General features: G+C 41.8%; 1 protein-coding gene across 1 annotated transcript; it reads right to left on the reverse strand.

The window, feature by feature from the left end:
- Nucleotides 1-7,017: 7,017 nt before the first annotated feature.
- Nucleotides 7,018-11,761, reverse strand: LOC118795993 (transforming growth factor beta activator LRRC33-like). The gene is made up of 4 exons (XM_036554817.1): nucleotides 11,613-11,761; nucleotides 11,262-11,362; nucleotides 10,521-10,650; nucleotides 7,018-9,032 (listed from the first exon to the last, which is right to left on the reverse strand). Exons 3-4 carry the CDS (start codon nucleotides 10,635-10,637, stop codon nucleotides 7,074-7,076), a joined length of 2,076 nt encoding a protein of 691 aa, XP_036410710.1. The 5' UTR covers nucleotides 10,638-10,650; nucleotides 11,262-11,362; nucleotides 11,613-11,761; the 3' UTR covers nucleotides 7,018-7,073.
- Nucleotides 11,762-19,388: the final 7,627 nt, after the last annotated feature.

Raw genomic sequence — 19,388 nt, forward strand, 5'->3', positions numbered from 1 at the left:
TGCAACAAAGACTGGGGGGGGTGGGGGGGGGTTGGTGGAAGAGCTTTTTGTGAAAGTGTAAGTGTGAAGCTACAGAACTTTAAACTGAGAAACTAAGGTTGAAACACTTGTTATGAGGGTCTGAGGTGTCACATGGTTAAAATAACAAATTAAATTTGTTTGCTGTTAATTTGGTCGCAGAGCTGTGAAGTTTAATGAGTTGAAGGAAAACTGGTGTCTTTCATTTTTGGTGACAGAAAAGCAACACGCTATGTGGTGTCTTCACATTCACACTCAGACATTTCATAGTCTTAGCAAAATTATATTTTCCCTAGTGGAGTTTCAGTGGCTTCTTTGTTTTCTGCTGCATTAAAAGTTACAGAGCACTTTGAGAATCACTGCCTTCAGGAAAAATATAGATAATGTGTGCATCAGATTTTAGTATATTTTAGAGTAAAGAGTAAGCATACTGGCGGATATAAACTGGAGTAGGACCCATCATGAATTGCCAGATTTCATGTATTTTGTACCTCATTGTGTCAAAGTTCTTACTGGGGCGCTAAAGTAGTTCAGTGGTTAAGGCGCTTGCCTTTAATGCAAGCTGAGGTCTATAGCCCAGGCTCAATCCTGGCCATATCATCAGCCAACAATGGCCAGGAGTCCATAGCAAAAGAACAAATTGGCTTCCTTCTGCTGGGCATAGGGGTGGGCAGGTCTGTCAGGCTTTCCTTGTCTCACTGCTCTCAGCCACCCTATTATTCATCAGGCGCTTATGAATGGCTCTGATGACATTAGCAGACTAGCCTATCCTCAAATGAGCGCCTGCTCCAGTATAGAGCACTGGGTAACCTGCAGTGTGAAAAACAGCCTTTGGCTGCATTAGAGTGTACAGGAGGATTACATGCCTCTTCAGCGCTCCTCCCTGCAGTAGTGGTTGTAGTGGTGAGACAAGTCTAGTATACAGTCGACAATTCCATAATATAGAGAGGGATATTTTTCTGAATAAAGGGAGTTGCATATAGTGGGGAAAAAGCATAGAAGAATAATGAACAATTCTTGCTTTAAGAAATATAAAATTGATTGTCATTGTCTTTTATATTAAAAAGATATATGTGATGGTCTTTGGTTACTTAAAAATATTCAACATTAATATCAAAGAATAGAGTAAACATTTGTCAAATTTAAACAGTTTTAAAAACTGTGCATTGGTAAAAAAAAAAATAATAATAATAATAATAATAATAATAGTAATAATTCACTCCAGTCTGTCTTCATGAGGAGATTGGCCATCCTGATCTGTCATCTAGGAAACGGGCCTGCACTGGGACTGTTCTATGCCTGATGTCTCTGCCAATCCACAAAGAATGAGAAACTCAGGGGTTGGCCGTTTTGTGCAATAAAGGGTCTTTGATGCTTCTCAAAAGAACTGAGTCATTTGTTTGTCTCATTTTACAGGTTTAGGACCACAGTAAGCTCCAGATGATGAGACAAAATAGATTATCTTTTTTTTATTATTTTAACAAAAGCTTGCATTATGCAATTTCTATCACTTCACTGTCTTTGAGTGTTTTTTTTTTTTTTACACACCAGCAGGTGTCAGCACTGAGTTACATTTCAGTAGTGCCTGTGCCTTTGTCAGTAAGCCTAACGTCATCACAGACTGCGTTTCAGGGACATACACGACCTAACTTCTAGGTCATATTTCCACCCAGTCAGGAATAATTAGACAGGTAGGTGTGTGAACTAGGAGTATTTGCAAGTTGAAAGTCATCAAATATGTGCCAAGTAGTTGTCATACAGGAGAAAGTGGTTTTGCACTGACAAAGTTATGTTTTTGCAAAATTCAACAAATCTGACTCATGGTGCAATCCCCCTGGAGCTTTGCTAAAGATGAACAAACGTTAAAGTTATCTATAAAACAGTAAATGGGGCTTACTTGTTCAGGCAACTTGTGTTCAGCAAGCAGCTTTTATATAGGAGAAAGGGGTTTGACTATGACGTTTTAGTCAATTTATAAATAGTCGTAGTATAGTAGTAATAGTTGTATGTCAGTTCGCATTTACGACGTTTATGTCGTCATTGTTTTATCCCAGGCTATTTACCACAAGAGACAGGCCAGGGAGTGTGAAGAAGACAGGATAAGACACAGAATAGTTTTGTCCCAGTCTTTTATGCTATCTTTTCAGTTTGTTGCTCTCATTCGGTGCCGCGAACTCGTTTGGGGAAGCTGAAGATTGAATTGAGTATCCTTGCATAGCGTGCGCTGGCCCTCTCGCCCTATAATAAACAACCGTTTTAAGAGCGTGACCCCAGACTTGTTCTCCGAGTTCCGTCATAACCGAACCACCACGCAATCTTCACAACACTGAATATATATATACTGTAACTCGTCTGGACGTATAAGTATATTTAAAGGAGCAAATATTTATACATTAATATCGTAGGAGGACCTGTGGCGTCGAGAATGGCGGAGAGCGCTGCTCCTCTGTTTTTACGCCTGCTGTCTGATGTCTCCCAAAGCGGTGGAGACTCAAAATCTGGTAGAGCGACGATAGCTAATGCTCTAGTTCGCGGTTTAGCGATTAGGCGGTCAGGTTGAACGTCCAGGTGCGCATATTTATAGGATTCAGTTCCCAGTGGGGCCGCCTTCATTCCGTGTGAAACACACACACTAATTGAGATCAACCCACAGGGCGCACGTCATGTGGCGTTTGTTTTTTTGCGCAAAAGTATGAGGATGTGGTTGAATTAGTTTCCCATAGCGGTCAGGGCAGCAAAATAACTGGCCATCTTCCATAATAGACTGGAGAGCCTCTAACGGATTTCATCATGGTTATCCACCCCAGTAGTAACTCATCGTCCTTGTAGTTATGTAATCTACGCTGTCGTTAAGGGTATGCTGTGTTTCTGTATTCCACTTTTGAATTTATGCTCCTATATATTTCAGTTATGAAGCACATATGTATTTACGATAGCACTTGTTATCACAGAACTCTAGTAGGGACAGCTGTATGCTGGGTTGTGTCAATGTTCTAGTGCGTTCGATTGTTCCTGCAAAGTTAGCAGATTCCTTTAATATTCCTACATTGTAAGTCTACGAAATGAGCAAACGTCTAAATAGATGATATGCGAATGATGCATATTGCTGGGTAAGAGTCTCAGCTAAGCACATCTAATCTAACGTGATGTATGTGGTTGTGGTTAAGGAGCTGGGCTCGTAACTAGGCGACTGCTGGTGTAGTTCCTAGGTCAGGTAAGGTAGTGAACCGTGATGAACCTGAGCGGTTTTATTCAATTATTTAGCTGTCCAGTTGAGGCTTACTAGGACAAGGGCTTCCGCCATGTAAATAAGTTGCGTAAAATCCCTTTCGTGAAAACAAAACAGAGGTTCAACATCTTGAAAAAATCCACCATCTTTTACTGCAGGTAAGCAAAGCCTATTTGCATTTGTGCAATACTAAAGTAGGTGCCATTAAGATTTGACTCATTAGCTAGTTATCAGATGTCAACTAGCTGTCACTGCTCTTTGAACTAGTGTTATAAGCGAAGGTGGGTCCTAGGCAGGTTTCTGCTTCATCACAAAGAGGTTTTATAAAGTGGTCATGAGTAATCAGAGCATGATTATACCCTCACCACTGTGCACCAGTGAACTGTATTGGTGCTCAGAATATATACATGCCCTTTAGAAATGTCTGAAGGAATTTCCTTAATGTAATTGCTAAATGTATGTTAAGTTAATGTACGTTTTCAGTCAAGCAGGCAGTTAAGACAATTTAGGTAATTGTTTGTTTCAAGCATTAGAATATCAGATGGATGAATTGTATTTGTATTTGTTGGACATTAAATGCATTTCTAAATATATTTATTCAGTTTAAATAAACATGCATCTTTTTTCCTTGTTAGTTTATTTCTCCTTAAATTGCATTACCACATATCTTGGGGGGTCATAGCATCAAAAACATAGAAGGGCATCAGTGTTGAACATGTCTTCCAAAGTCAATCTTGTAGCACATATTGTGCAATAGCAATAGTTTGTATCAATTCTGTTTGTTTGACTGTGCAGTTCTCATAATGTCATTCTTAAAAGTCATTGTTTGGACACTGGGAAATTTCCAGCTACGACCTCCAGTGCAGTGAAGAAAGGGTTAAGAGGAAGTGCAGTTTTGTGGTCTGTTCAGTTCCTGTTGGTGGGGAGCAGCTATTAAACCCCTGGGTTGCTCCTTCCCCAAAACAGCCATAGAGAAGTACGGCCCCACCACACGCCGTTGATACCAAATGGCGAGTGTGGAAATTCTGCTTGCAACGTTTTTGTCATGTTCATATTCAGGTTTGCGCTGAGAACTCATTCGGTATGCTGTTTTTTTAGTTCTGGATGACTTGAACTAAAACATGGTAGAATAAGCTGTAAGCTGAACACCAATCAAATCCCAATTAAGAGGGCGTAGCTTTACAACATGGAACAGATAGGAAAGCAGGTGACAGATAAATGAGATGGAATTCAGAACAGCTGGAACTGGAACTCATAGAACAATGCAAGGAGAGGTGGCTCTCCAAATTCTAGTGTGATTCCACGTCAGTTATTACACCAATTTACCAAGCAGATATCCTTATTTGGGGCAATACATTTTTTTTGCTATGTTCAACACTCTGTATGTTAGTTTAGCCTTGTTGTAATTGATAATAATAGTCTTATTGTACAGAATGTAAACCCAAATGTAAACAGACTCTTTCTTATCTGGTATGTGTCCAAGGGAGTACTGATGAAATTGAGTTTTATAGAATTTGGGAGGAATCAAGTGGCTCACTGTCCCTGTTAAATAAATAAATAAAAATGAGTGGTAAACATTACATATAACAAACTGTGTGGCATTACAAATTTAGATATAACTATTTGTATTTGGTGATGATCTTGATAAAGCAGTCTTTTCTTGCCCTAAAATCAGCATATGCTCCACCGATGTGTTCTGCGGTGGTATTTGCAGGGATCCCTTCCAGCACCTAATCACCCAATTTAAGTACTCGTACATCTCAGCTGAACCAAATCTGGCTCTCTCCTCAGTGGTGAGAGTATTGATGGTTGAAAGATGACTGGAGAACCTGCCGGACCTTTGCTTTTGATGGGAGTGTAGGAGCCCTGATCTGCGCTCGGCCTTCTGTTAAACCCTAACCTCAAACACCTGAAAATAACAGACAGGCGAAGAGAGTGGGTTTGGAAGGAGTCCCAGAGCTCGTGAGTCTCTCGTCTCCCTCTCTCTGACAACCAGCATTGGCCTGGCCAACACCACACATGGTATTTTGGTTAGGCCCGCGTTTTCATGTCTTTTTGGCACGACATGCAAAGGCGTATGCTCCACTTTCCTCACCCAACCCCCCCACCCCACCCCCGTTTCCTTTGCCGGTGTCTGACTCGCCCGTCGCCAAAACTCTCAGTGCGTCCCTGTGATGCTGCAGGGCCAGGAAGTGGCTTTGCTGCAGTCGCCGAGCACGGTTTACCCCGAGCTGCTACCGGGGCGGCTGTCCCAGCCTGTGGTGATGTGCGCTCACCAGTTCAGACCCAGACAGGTTGGAAATGGGTCACACCCGAACGCCCTGTGCGGTACACCGCAGAGGCTTTCTGGTCAAGTGTCATTTCTAACAACACCACAAAGCTAATAGTTGGAAATCTTTAAAGTTTAAGGATTATTTTTAACATATTTTAACCAGAAGTATCTTACCTGAAAGTTTATTCTTTAATATTTAATGAGACAAATTTTATTTTTATTTAAATGTTTCCTGTCTTCTAATTGAAATAAGTCATATTTTTACTGGGTGCTGTATCTGAGTGATGCTTCCCAAGATCTCTGTAATGTAAGGATAGCACAAAAAGAGGACAAAAATGGTATTTTACTATATTTGCTAAGGACGCACTCTTATCCAACGTGACTTACAATTTTTACATTATACCTTTATCCAGTCGGATACTTCCTGGATAAACTGAAGAAAATCACCCTCAGTAATTTCATGAGAGTCCAGCACACATAGGATTCCCACATTTGATCCCATAACCTTCTGGTTTATAAATTTTAGCAAACATAATGTAGATCCTCATTTTATTGCATGCTCAGATTGACTTCTGGGATTTCCTGCTTTTTATAGCAGCTTTGGCCTCATCTCCATGGTCAGCTTTTGAATGTTAAGAGTGACGTTTTAAGCTTCTGCATTGTTAGGAATAGTGTGTCATGTTTATGAGCTTCAGTGTTCAAGCCAAAGTGTGCTATATTAAGATGGCCTAAAGGTGCTTTCTCCAGCCTCCGTACAGCTGCGCGTGTCAGTCCAGGTCAAACCCTTCGATACTGGCTGCCACGATGCAGGACTGACCGTTTTCTGCAGAACTCGGAACAACAGGAAATTTCACACTTCCTCTGCTGATTTCAGTGAAAGCTTGCATTGACAAGACTTTCGCAAATGCACTTGCATGCGCGCGCACACACACACACACACACTCTAAGTGGAGCAGAGGGCCATAACCCATGAGTCTCCTAATTGGATTACTTCATGAAAGCATGTTAATGCCTGAGTGCTCTGTCTCAGAAATGGATAACACTCAAATCATATCAAATAACAATAAAAACTTACATATTGGATCATTTTTTTCTCCTTTAAAAATGATGTATTTCTCATTCTTTCATAAATTTTTTACTTCTTAACCTTACAGCTGCATTGTGCGTAGCTATTATGAGTGAAGTATAACATTTTTAAAAATATTCACATGGTAAAAATCCAGTAGGTGTTTTTTTATAGCATATTTATTGGTCCTTTTTAATCAGGAATATGAATAAATATGGAGGGTAATGTATATGGGTATGCATCTCCTCTATCTTCAAGATATCAAGCTCTTTATTGCACAGTCATCTGTGAACTAGAGTTGCGACTATAAAGTATTACAACTGTTGTACCATAGAGCAGAATAAACAGATTAAAAATACCCAGTACATAAATGGTTAAAAGGAAGCATTGCCAGTCATGTAGGACAGAATAAATGAGAGGCGTGTCTTGAGAAGTACCCTGGAACCAGTCAGACCATGTAACGACATTACTTTATTTCCCCATCCATACTAATATGTGGTGGTCCTCAGGTACCTCTTCTTTATCACCTTGGGCACCTGGGTGGACTTAAAAGTGAGCACAAAAATGACAATGATGCCCACGAAAGAGAGGCACAGGGGCAGGAAGAGCGCCACGTACCACCAGCCAGATTCGTCCCTGCCATTCCGGCAGGGGTGTCCACTCATGCGCTCCACGCTCTGCCTCCCACGGGTGACATGTTGACACGTCACGTCGGACCTGTCTGCGATATTCACAGAGCTCCCCCCCTCTAGCACTCGGTACCATTCCAGCTCGCAGCAGTTGAATGGGTTTCCCCCAATGAATAGGGTCTGTAGAGTTGTGCTCAGTGTCTTAGCCTGGTGGAAGGGGATGGTGTTCAGGTCGTTGTTCCTCAGGTCCAGCCACCTCAGGCCTGGGCTGGTTAAGGAGCCAGGAACATGGGATATGGAGTTCCTGGAAAGGTCTAATGATCTTAGGTGAATGAATGGGGTGAAGTCAAAGTCTTTAATGCCTGTGTTTCCCAGACTTAAGTGCTGCAATGTTTCGCTGAGGCCTGCTAGCGAATCACATCCTAGAACGATTCCAGGGTTGTCGGACAGATCAAGGTGTATTAGTGGAGTGCCGCCAAAAGCGTAGGGTGGGATGCGGCCTAGGTTGCACCCTCTTAAAAACAGCTGTCTCAGGGAACTGACATTTGTCCACACCACACAGTCATGGGGCTGTGCGCCTCTGTCTAATTTCTCTGAAAAGCATATGTCCACTTTGCTATAACTAAGGTCCAAAGTGGTGAGGCTGGGCAAAGCTGTGAACATTCTAGATGGAAACCTCTGTAGGTCATTCAGACTCAGGTTGAGGTGAGTAAGATTACCCAGTGTGGTCAGGCAGCTCTCATTAGCATGAAGCACAGTTATTCTGTTATTGCTCATGTCCAGCTCATACAGAGAGGCTGAAAGCTCTTCGGAAGAAAAGCCAAAAGACTCCAGGCAGTTCCTTCCCAGTCTCAGCCTTGACAACTTAGGCATTTTACTTAAGAAGCCCTGAGGGAGATAGCTAACCTGGTTCCCAGTTAAGTCCAGCAGGTCCACCGAGGAGATGTCACCGTGAAGTGCCTCGTCCCACAGGTCAGCCGTGACGTTGCTGTGGTTACCGTTCAGGTTGAAGAACTGGACGCTGGTGGTCCAGTTTGGAGAGCGGCGGTCCGCGAGGTGCTGGTAGAAGCTGACCTTGTTGTTAGACAGCAGCAAACTCCGGACCCGGCTGCGAGTGGGCAGGAACGGGAAGAAGAGAAGCTTGTTGTCCTGGAGATCCAGGGTCTCCAGATGGAAAGGTTCGTCCATGCCCTGGTCGGAGATGAACCACTCTATGTTGTTGTGGCTGGCATTCAACACCTTCAGCTGGGTGAGGCGGAAGTTCACGAGGCAGGGCAGGCCGTTGAAGGCCAGGTTGAGTCTCCTGAGCTTGTGCAGGCCGTCAAGGGCCCCTTCCTCGATCTCATAGAGTGCATTCCGCTCCAGGTGCAGCTCCTCCAGCTGGTGGAGGTCGCTGAAGATGGCCTGGTCCAGCCTCAGTAGGACATTCCCAGAGAGAGACAGGTACTCTAGGGAGGACATGTTCCTCAGAATGAAAGAGACCATGTCCTCTGTCAGCCCATTTTGTGACAGGTCCAAGGCCTTCAATTGCGACAGCAGCCGTAAGGCCTGGCCAGTCGACTGGTACCTGCTGCAAAGGTCATTTTCAGCCAAGTTGAGGTTCTCCAAATAAAGGGTGTTGTGGAAGACATTTGACTCAATGCCATCCAGGTGGCAGCTGGCACAGCTCAGGACACGGAGATGAGGGTAACCAGAGAGACAGGTGTTTTTTAACATTCCGATGTGATTGCAATTTAAATTGAGCTCCTCAATGTCCCCTGGCAGGTCTGCAGGCACAGATGATAGCTGAGATCCATCGCACAGAGCGGTCCGCTGTGTCTGGAGAAGAAGAGACCCATCACAGGATAAGAAACTATATTCCCCAGAAGAAGAAAAGGCTTGAGTTATATGAAGAGAGAGGATGCAACAGGGACAGCTTCCTTCCAATAAAATCCAACTGCATCAACACACTATGCAGGTTGTTGCGGACAGCAGAATGCTAATAAATCATATTATGAAAGACAGATAAGCATCTTGCTTGTAGAAATACTATAATGAACCCAGGCATACAAAACTGGCAACAATCAGCAGGTCTTGAAATCAACTCAGATAAGAGTCTGGCACATGCAAAGACTATGTACTAAAAGCGCTATAGGGTCTACAAAGCTCTTTCTGTGACAAACATCACCCCCTCCTGTATCTGCTATATCTGTTTTATCAATATCTGTTTTATCTGTGATTGCTCCTTTCTTGTGGCTGGCTATGCCTCACTACTGTGCCTCACTACTGTCTACAAGAACAGACAGCAGTCTGGTGAATGAGTACACCTCAGACAGCTTCTCACTGCACTTGGTGCACCTCACAGTCTGTTGTACCTTTGAACCCCCAACTGAGGTACTGTAATTTCATGCCAAGTGTATAAGGTTGGAAGCCTGTCAGGTTGTTGGACATGTATAGCTCAGACCAGCATGAATTATTTTTAAATAAATGATCTTTTCTGAACTTATGTTCAACTGTTTCAGCACAATCAGACTATTGAACAACAAGCATGTTGCATGGTATCTTACATATTAAACAAACTCCTAAGCTCCTAACATGATAACTCCACATGGACAGGGCCAGGTTTGAGTGGTGAGACTGCTCTTATCTTCACCACTTAGACCAATTGTTTTGATTTATCACCGTCTGTGTCACTGTTTTTCCTCCACTTCTCCTCATTGTTTTTTCCTCAGCCATCGCTTCATGTCTAAGGTGTCATTATCTCCACACTTAACTCCTTTTTCCTTGTGTTTTCAAATTTTAGACTGAACTAGGGTGTTGGACAGTGTGAACTGTAATAAACATGGTGGCTTTAGTATGATAAAGCTAGGAGAAATATTTCCCACAGACAGGCTGTGAATTCTGAATATATATGCGGCCGTGACTGATTTAAAAACAGATCTCTTTTAGATAGCAGAAACAGAGCCAAGTGACTCATAACATGCACCTAATAATGAGAAGTCCTCAAGTGTTTCAGTCAGACTGATAGAGAAAATTACTGTATAGTTCTCCCAGGGCATAAGACAGCACCATGTAGAAAGCCTAAAAAGAATTCCAAGCTCTGGTAAGATATCACGACATGCTAAGTACTAATTTAAGGTAAACCACTGACTGATCTCCAGGGGTTTGATGCTGACCCATAGGGAAACAGCCTAATGTTGTCTTTGGAGTAAGTTGTGGCTGTTTTCAAGAAAGAGACCCAAGAAACAGAACAAAAACCCTCCTACATCCAATGCTGGTATTACCACCGCAAATTTCTGCTGTTTGGACTCGTTCGTGGCTCCTTACCAGTTGGCAGTGGCCTTGGTGGGCATACTCGCTGTGGCTGGCAGCCGGTGTCAGAATGTCCCAGGGCAGGCCCACAGCGAGGCAGGCCAGGTAGGGGAGGAAGACTCGGAGGGGCATCTTAACACCATCACTGATGGAGAGAACGAAGAGAGAGAAGTGCAGAATGGGAGTGCGTGAGACAGTTCGCTGGGAGACTTCCCCTCTTTTTACTGGTCCGAGATTCCTTCCTCATGACCAGAAGAATGACCATCACTGATTTACAGCATGTGATGTAGAAGGCCAGGGATTTCAAACCATAGTAGAATAAGCCCAAACAAACAAAAATAAAGCAACACAACATTAAAAATAAAGCTTACCTCAGATCTGAATTATTGTCATATGCACATATAGGTTTGAAGTGCCACACACAGTGAAAGCAAAATGTCCGTAACACTTATGGTTTTGTTTACAATATTGTGCAAGCTTGCTGACCACTCAACTGGCAAAGATCAATCCTATTGTACAGTGAATTATAGACATTCAATTTGTTGCAACAAAAACAATACAGCAAAAACATTCTCTAGCAGGTCAAACACATTGGTCTGTCACATGGTGCTCAAATGTTGCCTGTGAGGAGAATGTGGTTTGTAGTGTGCAAAAATCTGAGCTCCCGTATAAGGGATATGATATTGTCATTGGAGTCAGTTATCACACCGCTCTTTTACAGCTGTGCTCAACCTGCTGCCAATGGTATGAACTTACGTGGACAGTTAAGTTCACCTCCTCCACAAAGACTATTCTTGAGTCATGTCTCCGACTTCTCCGTTGCTCACAGTAGCCTCTTGCAAGGATCACCCCAGCACCTGCAAAAGAAAGCAGGCAGTGGAGAAAAAAGTCACCTGAGTAGCAGAGACCATAGTCACTTGCAAGTCGAGGGCGCAAGAGCAATGCTGTCTAGGGCTTCATAAACCACATCTATCGAGGCAACCAGTCGCTTTAGCAGTGGTGCGTGGCCCAAATAGCAGGCTACGTGTTCAAAACTGAAGCTTTGCATATTATTTGCATATGAAACATATAACATATGTATAAGACTTGTAGACCCTCAAGACTTACAAACATGCTTCATGCAGTTATTTGTCCAATGCCCGCATCAGTATTCAGAATCCTTTCAACAAACTCAGAGTGGCGCTCCATTTACATCAGTGATGAAAGACAGCTGCCTCAGGGTTGGATTTGAACGTGTGTAGGCTTCTTCACTCTACAGTCCCCTGCAAACAATAAGCACACGTTCATACACCGTCATTGCAGAGTTGTGTATAGTACCCCCACCCCCTGCCCCCCCCCCCCCCCCCCCCCCCCCAAGCCTTCTTGGCACACCCACGGCTGCGCTCCCAGTTCTGATCATTCAACAGAAGAACCTTAAGAGGAAACCGCACCGCGCTCACGCCCTTCCTGAAGAGCTGCAAATTCTCACACATCTGCTCTTTGCATTTCTCCCAGGCCCCCCTCCCCCTTCCCCCTCTGCACTGGCAATAAGCAATGACACACGCAGCTCTGCCCCACTTAAGACACCTCTCACTCTCTTGGCCCAAACGCTGCCGCGCTGTCACCGGTGGCCTGCCACAGCTCCTGAGGGGCCGTTACCCGCTGCGTATCAACTGCTAAAGTGAAGCACGGTCCAGAAAACTTTTGTGCAAGTTTTGTTCTTACTCAACTTGCGGTTTGATGCTCTTTTTTTTCAAAACGCTAATTTTAAAACTCAGGAATTAAAAGGAGGAAGGAAGCAGAGAGCTGTCGTCCAAGGGAGTGTGCCACTGGTTTCTTGTGCTCCCGTGACGTGGGTCAGGCGCTAGTTCTGCGTACTGAGAGGACGAAGACCATCTCAACAATGATTATCCAGGAAGCCCAGCAATTGGTCTCGACCCTCCTGTTGGCAAGTTAGGGGTCTTGTGAAGGAAGGACTCCCAAACCAGGGGCAGATGGTGCACACTGCTGTGGAACGGTCAAATGTACTTATTGAAGCTTACGTTTTGACAACCCCACAAGCTTCCTTTTTACATTCGAGTTCAGTTTCACCCCTTTGTCGCAATAACATATGTCCTAGTCACCTCGCCCACGTTACTCATCAGGCGTGGTGCAAACACTTTCTGCATGATCTTGCTGTAGATATGGCTGCAAATGTGGTTGTGACCAGCTGGGATAGGTCATACCACAGGGGCAAGATGAAGGCTAAAGCAAAATTAATGATAATGACAGATACTAGTAATTAGAACTAGAAGTTAATTTCTATGATCGCTTTAACCTTTAACCTTCCCACCGATATATGGGAAATATGGGCCTCTTCAGAAAGCTTGTTCTCTCCTGAGAGGGAGTGAGGAGGACCCCGACATCGATCCCATAAAACAAAACCACTTACAAGGACAAAAACATTTTTTCATGAATCTGAAGCTTGGCAAGGCACCTTTGTGAGTGTGTCATTGGAGCGGAATGACACAGGTACAGTCTGGGAAACGTACATGTAAATTTTCTGGCTACTAGAAGGTCACTAAATTAGTCTTCATCCAAACTATTTCCAGGCTTCTGAACATAAACCATATAATCCCTAAAACATTTTAAACATAAACTGATTCAATACATGATACTGTGTGATACTGTGATGTCCCTGACTTGGCACTACTTCTGTGTGAGTAGCCTACTGAATTGGCTACTCCCATGAGCCTTTGCCCTTTTTTTTGTTTTGTTATATTGTGTTATATTATGGGGATGGGGTTGTTTGTTTTATGTGGGTTTGTTGTTTCCCCCTTTTCTCCATGTGTTTCCCCCTGTGTAGTGGAAGAGTTGTCATTGCCATGGTGCCTGTTTGTCTGTGTCTGTTCTGTTCAGTTAGGTATGGATCTTTTCAGGGTGCATGCTTAACTGTGGGGAGCTGCACAATTTCAATGAAGTGCAATTTTCAGTCTTTAGTGCAGTGTTTTCAGTGTTGTGCCCACTGAATTCCCTATCAGATGAAGTTGTTACAATACTTACAGCAGTGAGGTGCACTGTCTCTGCAAAGCCCGCGGTTAAATACAGCTCTATGCAACGATAATGGGCATTGCTCTCTTATGGAAACACCGTGAATTAATCTATACAAGGGCAATGTTGTAGGTGCAGCCAAGACATATTCAAAGTGGGTGTTCATTGTATATTAACCAATGTGTCTCATTTGAAAATTTTCCTCTTTCAATATTTAAGAAACCTACTCTTAGCCTGTAACTTTACATTAACCATGAAAGTATCTGTATGACTCATAAGTTTGATTTGGCATTCATGATATCAGAGGCTTCTGTTGAGCTCATTCATCTCGACAAACACATTTAGGGACAGTTGGTGTAAGTCTGACCCTCTGTTCACTGTTGCTTAATTCAGTGTATGGCAAACAATGCTATCTGGATGATAATACTGCAATACTACTAATGATTGTCATTATCATTATTCAGTCTAAGTGAATTTCCACACAATCAAAGGTTTGATTTGGTGTGGTTATTTTACTAGACTGTGGTCTGAGTTTGTTGATCCCCCATGTGGACATTACCATACCTAACTGAACAGAACAGAGACACAGACAAAGAGGATGTTGTTAACAGGGATGGTATGAAGAGCTGAGGTGAAGCACTAAGTAGGATTTATATAGGTGTGGATGGGACCAGTTTGTCTAGTTTTGGTTAATTGCATAGGAAGGAGAAGAAGAAGACACTTTTTCATTGTGTTTCAAATATGGCACTCAGCATGATTCCAAACAAGAAAAACACAGGAAGCAGGAGGACACTTCCTGATATGCTCTGTTGAGGTGCTCCCTGGGTTCACTGCTCACCTGAAGTTTGTTGATAGTACATATGGAGTCAGTGTATGTAGAGGACATGATGTAAAGCCTTGGGAGAGATGAAAAGATGAAATCTCAAAAGGCACTCCAGAATCAACTGGCAGCTGGTGACACCAAACCAGATCTGGAATGATACGTGTTTTCTGTTTGGTCTTGTTTGTGACTTTTTTGCAATAGCATTTTGCACCAGCCATGATAAAGACCAAACACAGAAAAATTGCGTGCTCAATACCACGTATGCTGTTCTGATGTCAAACATATTCCGGTCATGTGGTATTACGATATAATCAGATACGTAGTTAAGGACCACAAAGTGATTAAAAAAAAGTCATTTAAAAAGTCCCTGAAGGCAATCAAAACAGGAGATGTATTGATAGGTTCAACAGTTTCAGTTGACTCATCTGTTCTTTTTATATTGATGTAATTTAATCTTTTGATAAAAACAAGCTGAAATGCTTATATCTGGACCACAAAGTGTAATATGACCTTTGATGTTATATTAGTGGGAAAGCATGTCAAACTTTTCCCACATGTAACAGGCATGCGAACAGTTAAGATTTGTGTGCCATGGCAGATTCGTAATACTGTTTGTAAAATTAAACAGGGTTCTGGAGTTGTTATGATTTGCTGGTATGAGAGTGGATGGGTAAATGAATTTGGCTTTTATCACTGGGTATTATAAAACATTATTTTCCTAATCTGAGCCTAGTTTACATTACATTTAGATTTTATCACTTAGCAGACACTTATCTAGAGCAACATACAGAATGTGAGTATGTTTATAGTTGCATTTACATTTCTGACATTCAATGTTCAATCACATTTAATGTGACATTATTAATGACATTAATGATATGATTTAACATGACATTATTCATGACATTGTCACTTAGCAGTCACTCTTATCCAGAGCAACATAATTTTATCAAAAGCCACCTACAAGCCACCTGCAACATTTAACATTACATTTGCATTTTTGACATCCAGTCAATGCTTTTAGCCAGAGCAACTCCCAAAGTCAAGCACAAAGTGCATCCAACAAAGTGACACAAAACCTCACAAAACCGCACAATACCAGCACATAAACTGACGTCACAAATTACACTGTAACTACACACAAGTTACTTTGCGCTTACATTGGCTATAGTACCGTAGATACCATGGTGTAGGGGCACATGGGCTACGTAGAGTGGTGTGAAAAAGTATTTCCCCCCTTCTTGATTTCCTCTTTTATTGCATGTTTCTGTCAGTGAATGTTTTCATATCATCAAATAAAATATTAGACAAGGGAAACCTGAGAAAACACAAAAATAGTTTTTAAATTATTATTTCATTCATTTAATATAAAAAGTCACCAATTACCCATATTGCCCCTGTGAAAAAGAAATTGCTTCCTTAGTTTTCAAACAAAGAAACTAAAAAAACTTTTAGTTGTTAATTAGATTCAGGTGACTGAACTCAGCCAGGCTTGATTGCAACCAGCCTTGTTGAGTTCAAATGGCATATACACTATATGGACAAAAGTATTTAGCCACACCTGTTTTTCAGGGTTTGGGCTAGGCCCCTTATCTCCAGTGAAGGGCAATCTTAATGCTTCAGCATACCAAGACGTTTTGGACAATGCTTCCAACTTTGTGGCAACAGTTTGGGGAAGGCCCTTTTCTATTCCAACATGACTGTGCCCCAGTGCACAAAGCAAGGACTATAAAGACATGGTTTGATGAGTTCGGTGTGGAAGAACCTGACTGGCCTGCACAGAGCCCTGACCTCAACCCCATCGAGCACCTTTGGGATGAACTGGAACGGGGTTGCGAGCCAGACCTTCTCGTCCAACATCAGTGCTTGAACTCATAAATGCTTTAGAGAATGAATGGGCACAAATTTCCACAGAAACACTCCAAAATCTTGTGGAAAGCCTTCCAAGAAGAGTGGAAGCTGTTATAGCTGCAAAAGGGGAACCAACTCCATATTAAAGTATATGTATTTGAATACAATGTCATTACAATGTAATGGTCAGGCGTCTGAATACTTTGTCCATATAGTGTGTATTGAACCTTACTATCAGAGAGAAGTAGTCACCGCAAAGCTTCTACAGGCACACAATGCTACAATCAAAAGAAATTCCAGAACAGGTGAGGAAAAGGTTGTTGAGACATATCAGTCTGGAAAGGGTTACAGCCCCATTTCTAAGATTTTTGGACTAATAAACCACAGTGCAGGCCATTATACCTAAATGGAATAGTGCTGAATATTCCCAGGTGTGGCCAACCTGCCAAAATTTCTTCAACCACACAGCAGCATCTCATCCAGGAAGTTTCAAAAGATCCCAAAAGAATGTCCAAAGAACTGCAGTGTATGAGCTGAAGCTGAAGCATAATTGGGTGATGTGGTGATCTGATGGTCCCACCAGATAATAGGTTTAAAGGGGAATTTACTTTTTCACAGGGGTGATACGGGTGTATGTTAACTATTTTCACTGAAGAAACAAAATAAACATTAAAATACTGTGTTTTGTGTTTACTCAGGTTCCCTTTGAGCAATATTACATTTTGTCTGAAAATCGGAAACCATTCAGTGTTCCAAATAGGCAATAATAGAGAATATCAGGAAGGGGGAGAATACTTTTTCACACCGCTGTATTACCCATGAAAGTGGGACCAAAAGGCGCATGTGCGTCTCATACCAGATTACAGCACATGTTCACAATCCGAGTACATTGTGAAATTTACTTGTGAGGATTGATAGTAAGAGGGAGAACACTGAATTGAAAGGCAAGGTGCAGAGGCACATAGAGAAACTGTACAGCAACCTGGAGCCATCTGAGGAATGGAGAGGAAGGGAAAGAGAGAGGGAGAGTGGAAAAAAATGCAGGCACCAGTTTCAGATTACATGCATCTAACCTTTTTGAAGAAAAAGGGTAGCGCTTCATTAGAAGTGTTTATTAGAAGTTATAGAAAGTGTGTGTGTGTGCACATGTACATACACCTGCGCTTGTGTGTGTGCGCACGTGCGCGCATGTACATTCGGGTGCAGTTTTCACAATGTTACAATTTCCTATGAATGCACCTACAACCTACATTTAATGTTTCATGTGAGAACTTCAAAGAAAATGCTACCCAATAGTAGTTAAAGCAGGTTTTATGCTATTAATGTATCTGCATTGTGATAGGTGTGGGGTATCCATGGGAAGACAAAAACTGCTGAAGGTAAGCAATACTTGCTAAATGTCTACTGGGCTTATTAAGTGTGACGTATCTAACATGTGAAAATATTGATCCACTAATCCAACAAACTTATTCAATTAATTTCACATGAATTTTCAATTTTGTTGCAAAACTGGTTCAAGTAAGTAGGATGCTATAGGTTCAATCTGAATGGTTACCTTTCACTTTTTTTATTGACAAACGCCACAGTCAGACAGAGTCTGTCTCTATATGTATACGGCTTAGCATGAGCTCAATAAATTTATGTCAAGATTGTATTGCTTCTTAGTGTTTTTATGATTGTATACGAATATCTGCAATATTACTGTGTAAAACTTTACATCTGGAACTTAATGATGTCAAATTTATTGTGGTGGCATCAGAAAGATACCCCACAGTTGTGTTAACATTATCACCACTAACTTCTGAGATATTTAATCTCTCATGTGCAGAAGCACTTTGCTTGGTGGTTCGGGGAATTGGCATTGGGAATTGGGAATTGAAAGAGGCTTGGTCATTTAGTCACTTTGTTGGAGAAAGGCATCATTTACATAAACATAATTTCAAACACAAATTACTCGCATGTAAGAATCAAATTGTCCTGGACAAATAGGATTCTTTATGAGAGGTATGCACTGCAGAACACTATGTGGTGTCAAGCCTTTGCTAATGTAAACACACCTCAGTTTTTTCCAAAGAGGAAGTCCACCCCTTGTCAGGCCTCTCTCAGCAGCAAAAATATTAACATGCTCAGTCAAACTTAGAGGAAAATTTATTCTCTGAGCCCAGATTTCATTGTATTTTTCATGATATGAATGCACATGTATGAAATTATACAATTCACAAGTTTCTCCATAAACTCAGTCTTCTCCATGACCAACATCAATGTAGTGAAATGCCATTGTTAACAGACCCAATATGAGCTCACTTGATTTAGAATCATTTGGAAGCTATTTGCCTTGGGAGGCTCAAAGGCCATTCTAAATGATAACCAAAATAATTGTGTCAGCAATGGGGTCAGAGTTCAGTATAATTTAACCCTGTGTGACCATCTCAGCAGTAACAGGGCTTCAGTTGCCTGAAGCATAAACCAAATATCGCTGCACTTAGACTAAACATGACTTCATGAATTTGCCTATCCTTCCTTAATTCCTCACATTTCTAAAAGAACAAACAACTCCAAGCCAGCTTTCAATTTCGGTGCAATGTAACTGTTTTTGAATTTGAACGATGCCCTCTCCTGGTGAACAAGATTTAAAGAAATACTTCCAACAGAAAAAGAAGCCTTTTTAAAAATATGCAAAAAATAAAAATATTTTTTTCTAGCCGATGTGAGGGAATGTGTTTTACTTGACACAAATGATGACACATTACAAAGTTTGAAAGATGCACAATATTTATGTATTTTTTAATCTCAAAAGCAAGACACTTTAACCAAAAGAACTAAAAGTGTACTAGTGTCTGCTTCCATCCAATGCTATTTTTATTATTTTATTTACCATATGCTGTTATGGGTATGGTCACAGAATCAACTAATGACACTAATAGTCAATCACAGTGTAGTTAGACTATCACCTAAAGAATGTGCATACACAATATGAACATTTTTGAGTATGGCCACCATGCTTGTTAACAGCTATTCCTTCACAATGTTGATACCTAACTTGCCTATGAAGTAATTACAAAGGTCTGTGTAGTCGGGAGCCTTTTTAATTATTTTTTATTTTATTTTAGACAAAAGTTTTTCTGTATTATTGGGCATGGCCAAAGGCTGAGCACCTCACATACTATTTTACATGATACACCCGACAAACCAATCCCATG

The sequence above is a fragment of the Megalops cyprinoides genome, chromosome 20 (genome assembly GCF_013368585.1).
Source record: "Megalops cyprinoides isolate fMegCyp1 chromosome 20, fMegCyp1.pri, whole genome shotgun sequence".
Classification (NCBI taxonomy): Eukaryota; Metazoa; Chordata; class Actinopteri; order Elopiformes; family Megalopidae; genus Megalops; species Megalops cyprinoides.